This window comes from Lineus longissimus, chromosome 5 (genome assembly GCF_910592395.1).
Source record: "Lineus longissimus chromosome 5, tnLinLong1.2, whole genome shotgun sequence".
NCBI lineage: Eukaryota > Metazoa > Nemertea > Pilidiophora > Heteronemertea > Lineidae > Lineus > Lineus longissimus.
This window is the reverse complement of record NC_088312.1, coordinates 13649724-13666292: the sequence shown is the minus strand read 5'-3', so window position 1 is coordinate 13666292 and position 16569 is coordinate 13649724. Positions and strand designations below refer to the sequence as shown.

Sequence of the window (16569 nt, the reverse complement as noted above, 5' to 3'; positions counted from 1 at the left end):
TTTTTTAGCAGACCACACGGGTTTATATCATTTCAAATAAAAACTAGATACAAAAAAATGAAAAAGCACACTATCAGCTAACAAAGGACATGTCTGACAATAAAAATATTCCGCTTACAAAAGTAATTTCATTGTTGATGACAAATAACAGCAATAGGGAAATAACGCTTCCATTCTTACGTCTGATATATATGCACTGCATGTCTTTACCATTTTATGGGCGTGGTAGACATCAGTTACCGGGCTTTACCATGTCCAATGGCTGGTTTTGTTGTTTAAGACGACTAAATTGCGATATTGAAAGGCGAAGGTCCCAATCATTCAATGAAACATCCAAAGAGGTTATTCAGCCCGAAAGCCTGCATTTAGGGCTGCTGAAGAAGATTGTAGTGTACAGTCGAAGATTACTGGTAAGAAATCCTTACTGCCTGTGGTGGGAAAAAATCTTCTCCATTCAATGTTATATTCTACATGGTCTTAAAAACTAACATTTCAAAAGGGTTATCAACTTTAAAGAAAAAACCTATCCGATCTTAAAGTAAAAGCCTTGCGAATATGTTTGTGAAAACTGAAATGTTCTGTAATGATGATCACTGAAAATCCTAGTTGTTACTGGCAGCTGGAGTCTGGCAATATAGTGCGTATCAAAAAAAGGTAATCCAAATTCAAGGGGTTAATATGCCAAGACAATCGGGTTTAACAAGCTCCATGTGGTTTACTAATGAGGAGGAGATCCTCAGCTTTCCATTGATACCATTGTTGCATAGTTGCGGTCTCGCATGACCGAGTAAATTGTAATTGAAAATGACAAGCTCAAATCCAAAATTTCCCAGTTTGGTGAATTGAAATGAACGATTACAAACTGATCTCACACCATATGACTTTTTCCTTTGGGGATACATGAAAAAAAGGTGTTTGCGACACCTCCCCGTGATCTTAATGACTTGCATGGCCGAATTCGACACAAATTGGATGTTTTACGCTGGAATCCAGCAATGGTCAGACGAGCAGTTCAGGGCAAGCTCCATCGCTGTGAACTTTGTGTTGAAAGAGGAGGAGGGCATGTTGAAAGTGTGGGTGCATAAAAGACAAGATTGGAAGACATTTGAATAAAGCCTAATAATTTCTTAGAAAATCATGTTTGTTTTAATCTTTTTAAGTTGGCAAACGTACAATTTGAACGTATTCATTCAACTTGCACTGATTACCCAAACTTGGAAATTTTGGATTTGAGATAGTCATTTTCAATTACAATTTACTCGGTCATGCGAGACTGCAAATATGCAAGAATGGTATCAATGGAAAGCTGAGGATCGCCTCTTCATAAGTAAACCACATGTAGCTTGTCAAACTAAATAGTCTTGGCATATTAACCCCTTGAATGTGGATTACCTTTTTTTATACACACTGTATTCAAAGAATTATATTTCATTGTTCGACAGAAAATCGACATTTTACAGAATTATACGACTCACAGAAAATCTCATACCTTGCCTCATGCGGAGAAAAGGAATTCGCAAATACAACTTTTAGCCACCGATTCATTATGCCGATCGAAGGAGATGTATTCATGTTATTGACTTTAACCAAAAAAATTACTTCAAATTCTTTTGACAATTTTCTTTGAAATTGCATACCACAAATACTGGGTGTCCGACATCCCATAGTCCGAAGTATTATAAGTCCAAGTAACAATACGACTTACATTTACCACTGAAGCTTCTGCCCGAAGTTCAGAGCCCAAGATATTCAAACTGACCAAGCCAAGTCCAAGTCGTCATGCCTATCGTCAACATTGAAACCCCGATTCAGGAGATTTTTGGGGAGGTAGATCCTCTGTAGACAAGATTGGTGAGTCTTGTCTACAGATGACCTATCTCCCTAGAAATTTCCTAAATCAGGGATTCAATGATAACGGTATGCTTGGTGCATGCCTAACTGATGAGAAAGTGTATGGTTCGAATACACGAGTAATTAATAGAAGTCGAGTTTTTATCATACTTTCTTGCACGATTACAGAGTAAGCAGTTGGCCAAAGGTGTCAATTGAAATACAGGCACCGCAACAATTATGAAACGGCGACACAAACCGAGGAGATCAACTGTACTATTTCATCCATCTTGTATAACCGCCTCCGGGCATTTAGATAGGTCGTTCATATAAAATGTTCTTTGTTACGTGACCCCCCCCCCGGAAGACTGAAGAAGAAATTAAGGGTTAAAACCGCATATATTTCCGAATGTTATTATTTTTATTCATAATAACTGGTTGAAATAACAATTGTTACTTGGCGCGGGAAATGTGAGTAAATGGAGAGATATAGAGACAAAACATAAACATGTACGTAATTATAAATGTATTAAGATGACTCACATAAAGTTAAAAAGTTGTTGGCAGAATATTTAATTGAGCCGAGATGACAAACGCGTTACAAGCATACATTGCTATGCTATGCAGGCAAGAGACACAGTTTTTCCCTTCAATCTTCGCCTTCACACCCAAGTAAAGAGTCTTAAAATATTCTTGATTTGTTGGGTTGTTGTCTTAAAAGATTCTTTGTTGGGGTGTGAAGGCGAAGATTTTATTATCGCCGGAGAATAGTTGATACCTAAACGAATCGAAGTTGTACTGAAGAAGCCTGCATAACAAAAAAAATGATCTCTATGGTCTTATTATGGCATGTATAGAACTGTACGCTCACCCAGGGGATGTGACAGAAGAGGTCAGAGCAGCACGGCGCTCCGCCTTCCCAAGTGACATATATTGGGACGATGTGTAACAAAATAAAAAGTAGCGAGCATTCATCAACGTTCTTGTCTGCTTTGACCCTCTTCGTCTCAAAGAAGTCACGGGATAAGATATCCATAGTTTACAATACCGAACATCGCATTTATTAGCGCCATCTTATCGGAACGATCACGAACATAATAGGAAGAATACGACCCAATTAGTTATTAGAGCCAACATCATTACATAAAGCTCAGTAAAGTTAGGATTTTGAAGGAAAACAATACATAACTACTAAACATACCTCTGGAGAAGGGAGGAGAAATGTTTCAACCACATGGAAAAAAGTGTGTCAAATAGCACTCCAGCGTCATGTACACAAGCATTAGAAATCTCAATAAATTTAGAAAGTTGTATCTAAAATGAAATTGTGACCACGTTTATCATCACTGTTGACGTTGATTTGATGAGAAGACACGATATGTTCTTGAACAAAAAGACAAACTATGTAAAGAGACTGGCTTCACCTGTACCCATTAAAAACACTTTCACTGCTTTGGTCGGGGGGGGGGGGGACTTTGAAAGTTATTTTGCGGTTTTAAACATTTTGATGTGGCCACGGTAGGCCAACTGCTTGTTATTTTGTATCGATGTGTTCAACTCATGTCCAAAGCCTTCAGCATATCCTTTGCGTACGAAGTTAAATGAGGACAAAAGGGAACTGAATTCGCGGATTTACTTCAGAGTCCGCCTTCACATTTAACTCGTGAGGTTCTCGTTTTCGGAAGCCGGGACGATCTTAACCACATTATCTCACGCAATTAGAGTACTTTCCTTCAAGAACGAATTAGGTTCGAATGGATTCGAGCTTAGATCTAATATTATTTTTTTGTATTGTTTCTCACTTTTCTTCATCATGTTTGTCCTTTTTGTTCAGGAACTTCATTACACGTTATGCGATCCACCCGAATGGCGAGGTTCGAAGGTCATTGGTGTCATCAATTCAACTCGTACGTTGTCTTTTATACTTAGCTGTAAGAGTTATCCAGTAAACTTTCAAAAAGAATCGTCGATAGAATACATAATTTACATACTTCGTACTTCGGCATTCGTATAGCTCTTCGTATCCTTAGGATTAGGTACGTTTATTTGGCCAACATAATTCAAATAATAAGTTAACAACACTTAGTTGTGCAGTGGTACGCACGACGAAGTACGAAACAATAACTCAATCATGTATTTAAGAATTTTCGGGATTCCTTGTTCTGCTAAGTATTAACGCTGATTTACGAGTCTCGCCAAAATAAATTCGTCCAAATCTAAATGACATGAGAGACCACTTGTTCCACTAACTTAATCGTTAGTAGGGGCCGCATATCCACCGGAGAGAAACAATATCCTTTGTGCGGGACAAATCGGACGATACAACGATATTTTTTTTCTTTTGTGCAGTTCGAGTTGCAGGGAGGGTTTAGAGATTACCTTGTGTTTTCGGATGGCCTCCTGAATTATCAGCTTCCCACAATCGCTTCCGTTATAAATACTCCGGATAAATACTGTTGTCATGACCGAGTTGTGGAATCCCAAGTTGTCTGACAAAGGATAAAGGATTTCCAGGGTGAAACCTGAACTAAGATGCATGATGCAAGGTACTTTGCAATATGGACGTACATTCATTTTTAAGAACGCGGCGACCAAATGCATTTTCCTTTGCGTTCACGGTACCTTGAAAATGCAGTTTTTTGGCGATCCTTTATATAGCTGACATGGCTGATGATACGCACCTCCGTGTGGTCACATGGACCACATACTGTCTTTATGACTTGGTTCAGTCGTTTCAGTCTTAAACCTAGTAAGGATCCAGCCAGATGCCTCAGCATATCGCACACAATCATGTCGTTCTATTTTTTAAAGACGTGGATTGCAGATGGCTATAAGGACACAGTTCAGTTAGAGTTCATTCGGCTCTGTTCCCCGTGCTCTATTCTATCAGTCCCGTATGCAAACTGGATGTGAACCACAAAATTAAAACCATTAGGAAATAATTTGTCACCCAATTTAGGAAATATCGCATTTCTAATATATGAACTCGAAAGTGCAACATGCACATTTTAGTACGACTTGAAAGCTCAGTCAGTATTGCTGAGAAATAGTTGCAATATCTGTCCAAGAACATATCATAATAAGACAGTGACAGAGCCGAATTGACATCGACTACAGACAGTCATTTGGAGCAGTCCTCGCATTAACACATCCTTACTGTTAAAAGTGCAATGGGGCAATCTGTTGCATATTGCGGGATGCAGAAATTTACCTTAAAACTACGTCACTCTTAAAAACCTATTGATGACATGATCACCCGTTAGAAAACTCATGATGGGCACTTTCTGATTGTACCATTAATTGTGATCGGATGAATGAAATTATTTCTCAGAATTTTCACAAAATAGCCTAAATTCCATGAAGGGTTATGTAGAATCACACTTCACTCGACTGCACGTCATTTAAATCTAACTTGATTCCTTTTGTTCTCATGTACTCTTGAAATTGTTCCACGCTGTTCGCTTCCTCTTCTAAAAGCTTCATACCCGTGTCGGACATATCGCCCAGCGAGATGGTATCTGAGCCCTCGCTGGCCGTGCTCGAGGTTATGTCGGAACGCCGTTTAGGATAGTTTATATGAGGTGGTATATCACTAGTTGAGACACTCGGTTGGGGCTGGGCATTGTCTACAGATCCCTTTTGTGTGTATCTATTAGGAATAATCAAATCACTTTTAGATTGCCCAGTTCGCGGATCTTGGGTGGGACGCTTCGATACAGAGGGCACGGGCAACTCCTGAGGTCGCTTGAAGCTCTCCCCGGACCCACTTTTGTGTATTCCAATATCCACGGGTCTTAGAGTTAAATTGTCAACCAGGTGTGCTTGTCGCGGCCCTAATCGTTCTAAATCCTTAGGATCTATAAACGAGTCGTAAAAGAAATCATCAAGCCCAGTGATTGAGTCCTCCCTGTTGCTATAGCTGCCCTCATCCGATGATGAGCAGAACATGGCTTCGTTCTGTTTCAGCAGCGGATGCCGATCGTGGCTGACCTGACTCGCACCTGGTGGTTCATGTACCAGAAGGCTGTCCGTCTCATCGGCATCCTTTCTAGCTTGATAAAAAGAGTTGTTGTGACTTGACCGGCCACTACTTATCCCGTTGGCGCCATGGGCAGCCGCAGGACCTTTACCAGCAGATTTACAATTATCCTCAGTCGTCTGTGAACTACTGCTCGAAGAAGGTTTATGTACATTCCTTTTTCTAAGCTCATAAAACGACTCAATTAGGTCTTCGTCCGTCTGGCACGAACTATCCTGCTTCGGTAAAACCCTCGGTGAAGGTGACCTTGACCTTCGCCGCTTTCGCTCAAGGTTAAGGTCATTCAAATCCATTTCTATATCAGGAATATTTTTTCTGTTCGAGTTTATTCTAAGCGTTGGTACGGGAGATTCATTTACATCCCTCAATGGAATGCTCTCATACCTGCCCTTGACTCTGGGAGACCCCTGCGGTGCACAGTTCTGTTTGATGAATCTCGGATTGTACCTGTAGAGATTTGTCGACCCCTGGCTGCCGAAACGCATGCCTCTGAAGGTCACACGACCTTTATTGTTACTCTTCGTCCGCCACTTGTCAAAAAAGTTCTTCTGTCTGTAGATATCCATTGCTGCCTGTTCGAACGCCTTGTCATGCCTGAAACGAGAGGACAACGTTTTAAGGGAGCTGTGCGAAAATAATGCGTTTAAAGGCCCTATCCCACTAGGGCGCCTAACCACTGCGGTAGCCGGCGCTGCGAAACAGCACTCGGCCTCGCCTTAGCGGGAATCTGGTGTTTTGAAGTACACGCTAGCGCGGTCGGTCGTGTTGGTAGGAAGACAAAATATCTCTACAAGTTGTTTTCAAACATACTAGCGCATAAGTTAGTCTTTATTTACCAACTATAGAGCCGATCGTAGATTTACTGCCGAGGCAACCACATCGGGAAGACCCCGAGTTGAACCGAGTTGAGTCGGAAGGTTTATGGACATTATTAGAAAATGCATAAGGTGGTACATACGGAATTCTATGGCAAATTTATAGTGGAATCTCAATGCTATGCTTGGAATCATCCAGAAAAGCTTCAGTGCTTATAGGAAACTTTGGGGGCTGATCGAAATACTCTCGAAGATACAAAGTTAAAGAACCGATATAGTGCTAAGCGTCACCCTGTGATTCTTTATCGTGGTTTCACTCGGAAAATTCACTACGAAACTAGTGTAGCTGAGTAAATTGCTCAAAACTTGATGGTTCTCGGTTTTTGTCATAGGAAGCAGCCTATGAATTCCATAAAGCACCTATATCCTCTTAAGACACTTTCCAAGAAGACTTTCCAAGAAGAGCATAGATTTCTCAAAAAAGTGACATCACGCAGAAACAGATAAATTTATTTCAAGGATGACAACGTTTTGATTCCTCCTGGCAATGTTGACAGGATGATATTGGATTGAATTAATCATCACGTAGTATTTCAACGCAGCATCACAACTTACAGTTTTTTTAGTTGCAAGTACCCTGTCAGTTAGTTATTTATTCTAAATTACCTGGAGTTAGAACGATCCACACTTTACAGTGGAAATCAACTATGCACAAACAAGACCTCGTTTTTAATTCAGCTGTATGGTTTAGCAACCATAACCGCTTGGGTCGGCGCAATGTGGAAGCTGTCAAAAACCATTTAAAACCACACATTTCGTTGTTTAAGTAGAAATATCTTGGAATAGCAATTGATTTCTCACCGTCGGTATTGATTGTTTCATTAAAACCGCAAGGGTGGAGCTGAAATGTTGGCCAAACCTCGGTTCTGCCTCGGTTTTGGTCTACATTTTAGCTTCACACTCGCGGTTTTGATGAGACAACCAATACCTCCGGCTCGGTATCAATTCCTCACGCCCGCCTCGCGATGCGGCACAAGACTTGGATAGCGCAGTGTGAAAAGTTGGGACGTGACCAAAAATGTTTAAAGCACGAACCTTACGTATTTAATAGCATAATTGATTTTGCGCGATCACAAAACATATGCGAGGACAAAAACTATATTCATCAAAGTGCCTTACTACTGTTGCAGCTTGTTTAGCAACAATCAAGGAAAACGTTTCAAAAATTGCTACGAAGCGACCCAAGTAAAAGCGACATTGTTTATTCCATGAACATTAAGAATTAGACAAGATTGAAGAAAAAAAGGACTGCTGTTTGCATGCTTTTAAATCATGCAATGCCAAAATCGAAAACAGTTTCATGCTATAAATATTTGCAGGTCCGTATCTTTGATATATCAGTTATACCTAGAAACTGACCGTGCAAACGAAGCTTTTTAATGATCACTGTGCTATGATATTCAGTCATAGAATTTTAGGATAACCAACGAATGGTTATACATGCGTTGCTGCAAAAGCAAATATTGATTGACATTCATAAGCTCAGACGGCGTTTTAGTAATTCAAAGAACAATTAGTGTTTTTGGAACCTTTTGACCTCAATGAGTCAGGTTATTAATAATTAAAGGGAACAGGAACTGAGTGTGTGCAATCTGTACAATGACTTTGAAAAAGTTGCTTTTAAAGCTTCAAGCTTTGCCGAGGTATTAACCGCGGAAAGGCGCAATATTAATGACAAATATTCTTATCATCTATAAAACATCGAACTCCCCAAATTCGCCAAACACAACTGGGATGAAATGATGATGGATCATGTGCTAAACTCGAACGCAAGAAGAAGGAAGAATACGATGTCGTCGTAGTATGGCCGGGCGCCGGTCCAATTGTTATGCCCACATGATGTCACTCGCACTTCCAACCAAGAGGCACCATCGTGTTGGCTGATGACCGCAGTTGGACGTAACTGAGACTTAATTTTACAAGCTACTGCATCAGTGGTTCAAAGTTGCCTGCATTCCTTTATTCTAATAGACAGATGAATGCTGAAAGTTCCAGCTTGTACACGTTTTCGCTGTCATTGGTCTTCTCAGAAATATCAGAAGTTAAAGTAAGAAACCAGTAATTCGAAACTGTCGATGTTCCTTCATCTTCCACTAACTTTCATAGATGAACATAGACCAAGCTCTTTTTAGAGACGTGCAGCAAACGGGAGGGTTGCAGTGCATCTTCATAAGTTGTTCAAGTTAGATTCAAGGCGCGAATTATATGCTACCGCACCACCAACGCAACATCTGTGCATCTGTAATATGCGCGTACCAAAAAAGGATTTTTAACTTTAATAATAACGATAAAGGTATTCGATACTATTCGATACAAGAGGTTAAAATATACATGTAATAAAGAATACAAAAGGAAAAAAACCAATGCATCTGAAATAAGTGGCTGGAAAATGACTATAGCTTCCGAAGTGACATGCCGAGAGGGTACATGAATAATCCACTTGTTCTTATGAGGAATATCGCCATAAAGATTGAAAAAAACACCCAAAAATAAATTTCGTGTAGAATGTGATTACCCTCTTGTAAAAGCCTTAGCTCTTTGTTGGGACTGTCAGGGCACCTAGAAATACAGAATTAAAAGAAAACGGAGCTTTTATCTAATCTGCAGGGGTGCCATATTTGAATGATAAAAAAATGCCAAGCTTTTGACACTTAAAAGCATTTGAAAAATTAAAGGGAAGGAAAAGAAAAGAAAGACTGAATGAAAGGATATAAGTGACGTGAACAGTATTAATCATGTTAATGGCTATATAACAACCCTAGAGATGAGCACCGCACAATTCCCGCGAGCATTCTTCGCTTAGATGTAGGATTTCTAGGAAATGTCATCCCTATCCCAGAGATAATCTTATTCACCAACATAAAATGCTGAACTTTTGCATCAAAACCACAATCAGAGGCGAAACAAAGCACTTGTTGTGTCCGCTATTTATCGTATCAGAATAAATCTACAGTTCTCAAAACTTTTTTTATTTGCAACAGTTTTAATTTGATCACCAAATAAGAGTACTTCTGAGCAATCCAATGGTGTTTTTGTGGCAAAATGACAGCGTTTTTGGACCCTGGGGACAGGGATGACAATTCAAGGGAATTCTACCTCGAACCGAAGAATGCCCTTTGGGAGATGCGATGCTGATTCATCAGGGTGTTAACGGACCTTGTTCAACTGGTTCATAAACAGTTAATGGGCGCTAGGACTTTCAATTGTAGTTGTTCCTAGAAATCTTGGATTCGGAAAATTACCACCCAACAATCACCAATAACAAAATAGTAACCAGAAAAAGGTACTCTCCGAATAGCAACTGGTGATTATTACTCCCAACGCTGACAGACACTTGCAGAGAGAACTCTCCCGATATTTTCTTTGAAAATGGTTCAAACATACACATCCTTGCCCGACATGGCACATGCAGTGCGCACCTTGGTTTTTACATAACAGTTTCATGATTAGGCTGGGGAATGATTGCAATTGTTTTGACACACAAAAACAGTTGATAAAAACTTGCACTTCATTTCTTGTCTGGTAAGAAATATGCTATTGAAACCCCAGTTGATTTTTTTCAGCGTCACAGACGTATTATCGTTATCACAATCTGACGCTTACACCCCGAGGTAAAACGTACCATATTCAATCCAACAGAACGTTGATACAATATACATGTAGTATAAGATTTATAAATTTAATCGCCAAGAATCCACAGCTGGAATTTAAGGACTTTTGCATGTTATATCGTTGGCAAGCCTCGAGGATCTTGGTGACAGACAGGTGTGAAAGGCATTCTGAACAAATCAATGTGATGGGATTGAACGAAGGAAACATGGCAGCTTAGATATCCCGAGGTAAATCATTAAACAAAATGTATGGGATTTAAGGGTAATTAATTGTCTTCGACCTCACAAAAAAAGGTGCAGGGCGTTCTAAGACATTTACGTATATGTATTGTACATCAAACATGTTAAATTTATGTTCTATGGTGTGCTTCTAAACAGTCGAAATGTTGTAGCTTTAATGTTCTACTTAAACATATATTTTAGTAAATTGTTTGTACCTTGTTTTAGTGAGACACCATGAACAAGATCCTAGCCATCTTAAGTGTCGTCTGTCAAAACAAAGGAAGAAGAAGAATGTAAAGGAATATATAGGCGATTCCCTTTGAAATTTCATTTACATAGTGACTCGTTGGAAATGTTAGTGTATGCAAGATGGCGCAAGCTGTAAAAATCGTACACATAACGCGCAGTGCATAGCCTGCATGTATCTCCTGGCATGGTGCCACCTGTGAGAATGGTCATTGAACTATCACATATCTTCCATGTCACTCTGTAAACAAACTCTCGCACAGAAGGTACCGTTTAAGCATTTTGATAGGGGCGTAAGCAAATCGTGATAAACTCACCAAAAAAATCAACTTCAATATGCGCCAGGCCTTGATGATTATACATTTTCCATAGTATTTGCGTTAGACATTTTCCAGCCCCCCAAAAGATGCACTGCAGAAGGAGCGAGTGTTAGAAGTTTGAGAAACCGTGCTAAAGTGCAGTTGAACGTTGATAGAGGGCGTTAGAGCCATGCAATCAGTAAAACCATATTAGACACGTGTGTATATACAAACCATTCTGGTTCTACGTCGATATCAACATGATTATCATTATCATAATCAATGTTTACGTTATCTCTCGAATCTACGAGCCCGTCATTATCCCTGGAAATCAAAACAACATTGCACAGAATACAACTAGGAACTTAGGAAACTAGAATGAGGTTTCAAAATGTTGACGTGAGCACGTTTTTTTTTGCAGGAAGGATCGCCATTTCCCAGGTTGCAGTCAACCCGTTATTTGGGTGCGACTAAAATGTAACTATGGAGGTCAGTTCAAACACTTGGAATCGCGTTACTGTCTGGGACACATACTGATACATTTCATCAGAGCAACGAGTTCCCTTGTCCTGTTCCCTCAATGACCAAATAATTGGGCATATTGGATCTGAATCCATCGCAAGACGGCTTTGGTTAAAGGACTAAGGATTGATTATCAAGGATGTTTATTACCAAGCTACCGGCTGCCTAATCATCTTTCACTCTATAGTGCGTGGTTTCCAAATTCAAACTGCACGTAAAGTGGAAAAAATTATTAAAGTTATTTCGGTTTTATTCGGTACATCCCAACGCTAAGACTGTTCACAACCGATGCAGTGCAATTGCGCCAGGCCAACATGTGGAGAGAACGTTAGAATGTCTTGAGTCCTGCTTATTATTCCATGGTGTGTGGCTATAGTAGAGAAAATACCTTTGCAGATTTTACATCTGCGAGTTTCTCTTCCGATCAGGTCGCGATCGGTTTCAAGATTTGTTCGACGCCGCTCCGTGAAACAACAACATTTTGAAACCTCTGTTCAGCATGCAGCATTAACATAATATCAAGTATATAATATGGATTAAAGATCTCTGGAATCGATACTTGATGATATGTATCTATTTGGAAAAATAAATATATGAAATACAACCTAAATAGAGAATATCTAACAATCAAAAGTCAGTCTGCTACTTATAGAGTTGTTAACTATTCGTGACTGTAAGGGCCCCGACCTTAAAGAGACGCGAAGCATTTTTGCATCGATCGCCAATTATTGATGATACTCGGGGTGTTATGAATGGGCGTAAACCAGTGATTGCCCCGTTGTTTTTGAGGTGACCGTGGTAAATTAGCAATTGTCTACGGTAACAGTATTTTCGTTTTCATCATCACTCGGATGATTGTGTGTCCTTAGATTATGTTAAGCATTGGAGCTGCCTTATATCATCTTCAACTGGTATGGGGTTCCTCTTTCGCTCTTTTCTATCGTTTACTTCTCTTCGTCTTGTAATTCGCGATGTGATGATGGTGATGGTTGATTGTTATAATCTCATCGACTTAATTCTATTTCTATCCAACTCGTCGAAAAAAAATTATATTGCATTTCCATCAGCATCTCTTGCCTAAAATTCTAGAGATATTCTTGTATGAGTTTTTGTAAAGATTCGTGTACATTTACATGTACATGTACACCCTCTTGACGATTTTTAAACAATTCTTGTGTATGAGGAACTTATTAAGTCCTCAACGAATAATAATCGTAAAGGTACTGAGCTTATACCACGTATTTCAGGAAATCAATTGAAGATATTCAAAAGTTTAATTTTCTTTTGCACAATTATAAGGCTGAAATAGCTCGGACTCCGGACATAAGCCTAGCCTTATGATAAATTTATGATTGAGCAGTTATCTCTCTTATTTGGCATAAAAGAGCCAGATTACCCATATCCTGCGGATATACTTGCTCCACCCTCCCCCCAAACCCAAAAAATCGTATATAATTATATATAATTTGGCTCAAATAAAGTAAATGCAATGGCTGATGCCAGTGATAGACTGACTGTTCAAAAAGACACATGATTAATCATCCAGTAAAAACTGACAATAATCCATCCGGTGTACTGTCATACTCACCTCATCGCCTCCATACTGTCATTAGAATTGTTGTAGGACAACTTCCCCGCACTGATTTGAGATCCAATATGACATCTAACGTCACGCGATGTCGTGAAAGCACTTCTGTTGTTTTTTTCTGGTTTGCACAGAATGATGTAAACCTTTGGGAAGAATAAAAGCACCAATGCTACACTGGCACTGAGACTGATTGCAATACACAGTGTAATCACTTTATTGTCACTGCCAAAGTATATTGGCACGAAAGCACACCAAATGACGCATGTGGTGTACATGGTGAAACCTATAAATTTGGCCTCGTTGAAGTTCTCTGGAACATTTCTCGTCCGTATAGCATACAGCGTGCACATAGCTATAAGCAGTATATCAAAACCAAGTGGTACAATGATTCCCAATGTTGTGGTGTTGCATACCAACCGGACTTTTTTCACTTGATAGTAATCCATAGTGGAATCAGCTGGCTCCAGAACCAACATTATTGTGATTACTGCGCACTCGATTCCGATTATCATGCACGTGATCACAACCTGCGCAGAAGCGCTCATAAATCGTGGCTTCCTTGTCATGATCTTCTTTTTACTTCCAGCGAGTATTCTTGCAATGCGGTTTGTTTTGGTGACCAAAGCTCCGTAAATCATGGAGAAAGCGAACCCAGGAAGAATCCTTGATAGGTAGCATGTTGCAATGGAAGGCTTAGCAATGAGAGTGAAACTTGTGGCGTAGGCAATGATGATTCCAACGAGAATGATGTAGACTAATTCCCTCGTTGAGGCTTTTACGACTGGTGTGTCATTGTGACGGACAAGACAAACTATTATGCAGAGAGTGATGAACATTCCGATGGATGAGAAGGCCATGGCAATAAGCGCCTGGGAATCGGTCCAGAGAATGTATTCAATCTTGATGGGAAAACAGGCTGTAATAAGAGAAAAAGAAAACTATAATTGAAATAATCGAACGGCAACTTATCTTTTGGCGGCAACTATATAGCATCTTGAGATCCGGGTTTTCATACTCCTACATCGTATAGAAAACCCTAAGAAAATCCAGTACAGTCCACTGGGAAGGGTGGCTGTTCCGATTACTTTACATACCTTGAAGAGTTTATGATCGGATTTGCGGTATGATACAATAAACATGTTCCTAACGTTTTGATTCTTTAATCGACATCGATTTTATGCTGTTAAACATTCTGTTGAAGTGTTTTTGTGTATTTATTACGAAATGAAAAAAAATTGCAATTCAAGAGCTCAAGCTTAAAGCGGATTTCGCAGGACTAGCAATTCAGCCTGCTGTTTACTTTTTTTTTGGCGGTAAAAATGTACCTACTTAATTCCGTTTCAAAAGACTGCTGCAGATCAGTTACTCTAATAAGGATGATCATATTGACAATAGGTTTCCACTCAGAAACTCTCGTTTGACTCTATGACGGTTATTTCTAAGATCGCTTATCGCTTTGATAATGATTTTGGCGCGGGAAGGGCATTGTGCATGTTGCTCTTGCGAAATCCGCTTTTGATACAGAGCGACGCTCTGATTGGGCGCTTTTCTTCCTACCGCTAACATCCCACTGAAAGGCATGGATTTCATCAGGGGTTTGAAATATCGAGAGGCGGAGTATATTCAAAATCACTAGTTACGTCAGGATGACTATATAGAGGCGGTTCTGACAATAGTACGATGTGATAGAGTAACTCGCATCATCATACAATCTGAGAAGTCATAAGTGGATCGAGCTAAACTAATGGCGCGTTAAGCAAAAACTTTATAGCCAAGATGAAGAAAAAGTTGGAAAGGAACCAAAAAATCTGTGATGGGCAATATGGCCAGAGAAGAGCGTAAATGGACAACTTAAGCACGAGATTTATTTGTAAAATTGCTTGCTTCTTGCAGAACGTTCTATTTTCCATTAGGATCTTTGAAATCATTAAACATGTTAAAACTGCAATAAACAGTGCACTAGAAAAAAAAGATAAGAATATAGGTGACACTCTATGTGACGTCGCATGCTGGCGAGCAGGGGTTTATTTTTCAGGCCACAAAAATGCCAACCCAAAGTCATACCGTCGTAACAGCTTCATAGCTCTACGGAAATTTGAACAGCAAGTACTTTTTATGGTTCTACTGTAACACAAGAAGCCATCCTAATATGTACCTGTTAGTTCGTCATTCGGCCACCATCCTTTCGGACACTTTCGACAGGTTGTCTCATCTAAGAGTATTTCATTTGGCAGACAGGCGGTGCACACCCAGCAGCAATGATCACGGCCTTGTTGAATTTTCTGGAAAGAAAATCGTACACTCACAAGTACATTCACTGATAAACTTCCAAGGTAAGAAATCCCGATAATTACAAGAACTTATTAAATAGTTTCGTGTAGAACCTTCAATCAGGTACTGGAACCTAGAATCTCCCTCATTTCAGTCGTATCTGCTTTAATAAGCATTATTAGCAAAGTTTGCAGCTCACCATAATCGAAACAGTGACTTAAAGGAATGGGCGGCTTTTTACTGCAGAATGTTTGTTCTTCTTCTGGTTGTGAACGTGTCTGATGCTTTTCCAATTTTATTTCAGCTCTTAGATAGTAGAAATACGCGTTATTCGTTATCTTCAATACGCACAAGCACTGGCGCGAAATACCTTTCCCGCCACGTGAGTGCACGCTGAGATCCAAGTTCACGTCACCTCGCTATTATAACGCAACGTCATTTCAATTATCGTCGCAGTAGCGGGGTAACAGGGGAGATCCATGGCTCCAGGGAGCGCCTTACTAGTCCATCGTTCCACAAGGAAATAATCGAAGCAAGGAGAGCGAACTCAGGTCAAATCGGAGTCAATATCGGAAAAGCGTGATAACTCAGTCAGATTTTGATTTTTGTTTTCCTTTTTTGTGCATTTTGTTGATGGAAACTACTCTGTAGCATAGGAGGTGACTTGGCAGCCGACAGCTGGGTGATATTGACCTTAATTATTAATACCAATGGTCCTTTAGTGCAAACGGACGAATTTTGCCGGCCATAAGGTGTGTGTGGTTTTAAAAATTCTTCCTCGATCGACCATTCATGAGATTTGTATAGTACATGATGAACTTACCTTAACCTGGCCAACAGGACATGGTTTACTGCATACAGAATCTACTTTGCTTGCTCTCTTCGGCCAGAAGATGGCCGAGTTATTCATCGTGAGGTTGCCGGTGTCCCACGCCCCGACCTGGACGTAGTCATACCGGTAGGAACCATTCGAAGTTAGTATCTTCTGATAATTCATGATGTCGTACCTGAAGCGAACATATTGATCATTTGTGATTTTGATTGTCTATTTGAAATACATCTATGA

The 16569-nt window shown here is 39.9% G+C and overlaps 1 protein-coding gene across 2 annotated transcripts in view; it reads right to left on the bottom strand.

The window, feature by feature from the left end:
• Positions 1-1962: 1962 nt before the first annotated feature.
• The window catches only part of LOC135488271 (metabotropic glutamate receptor 1-like), a 112582-nt gene continuing 97975 nt past the window's right edge, over positions 1963-16569 (bottom strand). Inside the window, exons 6-10 of one of the 2 annotated variants that reach the window (XM_064772811.1) lie at positions 16327-16510; positions 15388-15514; positions 13233-14148; positions 11357-11446; positions 1963-6463 (exon numbers count right to left, since the gene is read on the bottom strand). In XM_064772811.1, the coding sequence (XP_064628881.1) occupies positions 5206-6463; positions 11357-11446; positions 13233-14148; positions 15388-15514; positions 16327-16510 (2575 nt within the window). In that variant the 3' untranslated portion in view covers positions 1963-5205. The remainder of the gene's footprint in view (positions 6464-11356; positions 11447-13232; positions 14149-15387; positions 15515-16326; positions 16511-16569) is intronic. The other variant, XM_064772812.1, reaches the window with a different exon arrangement.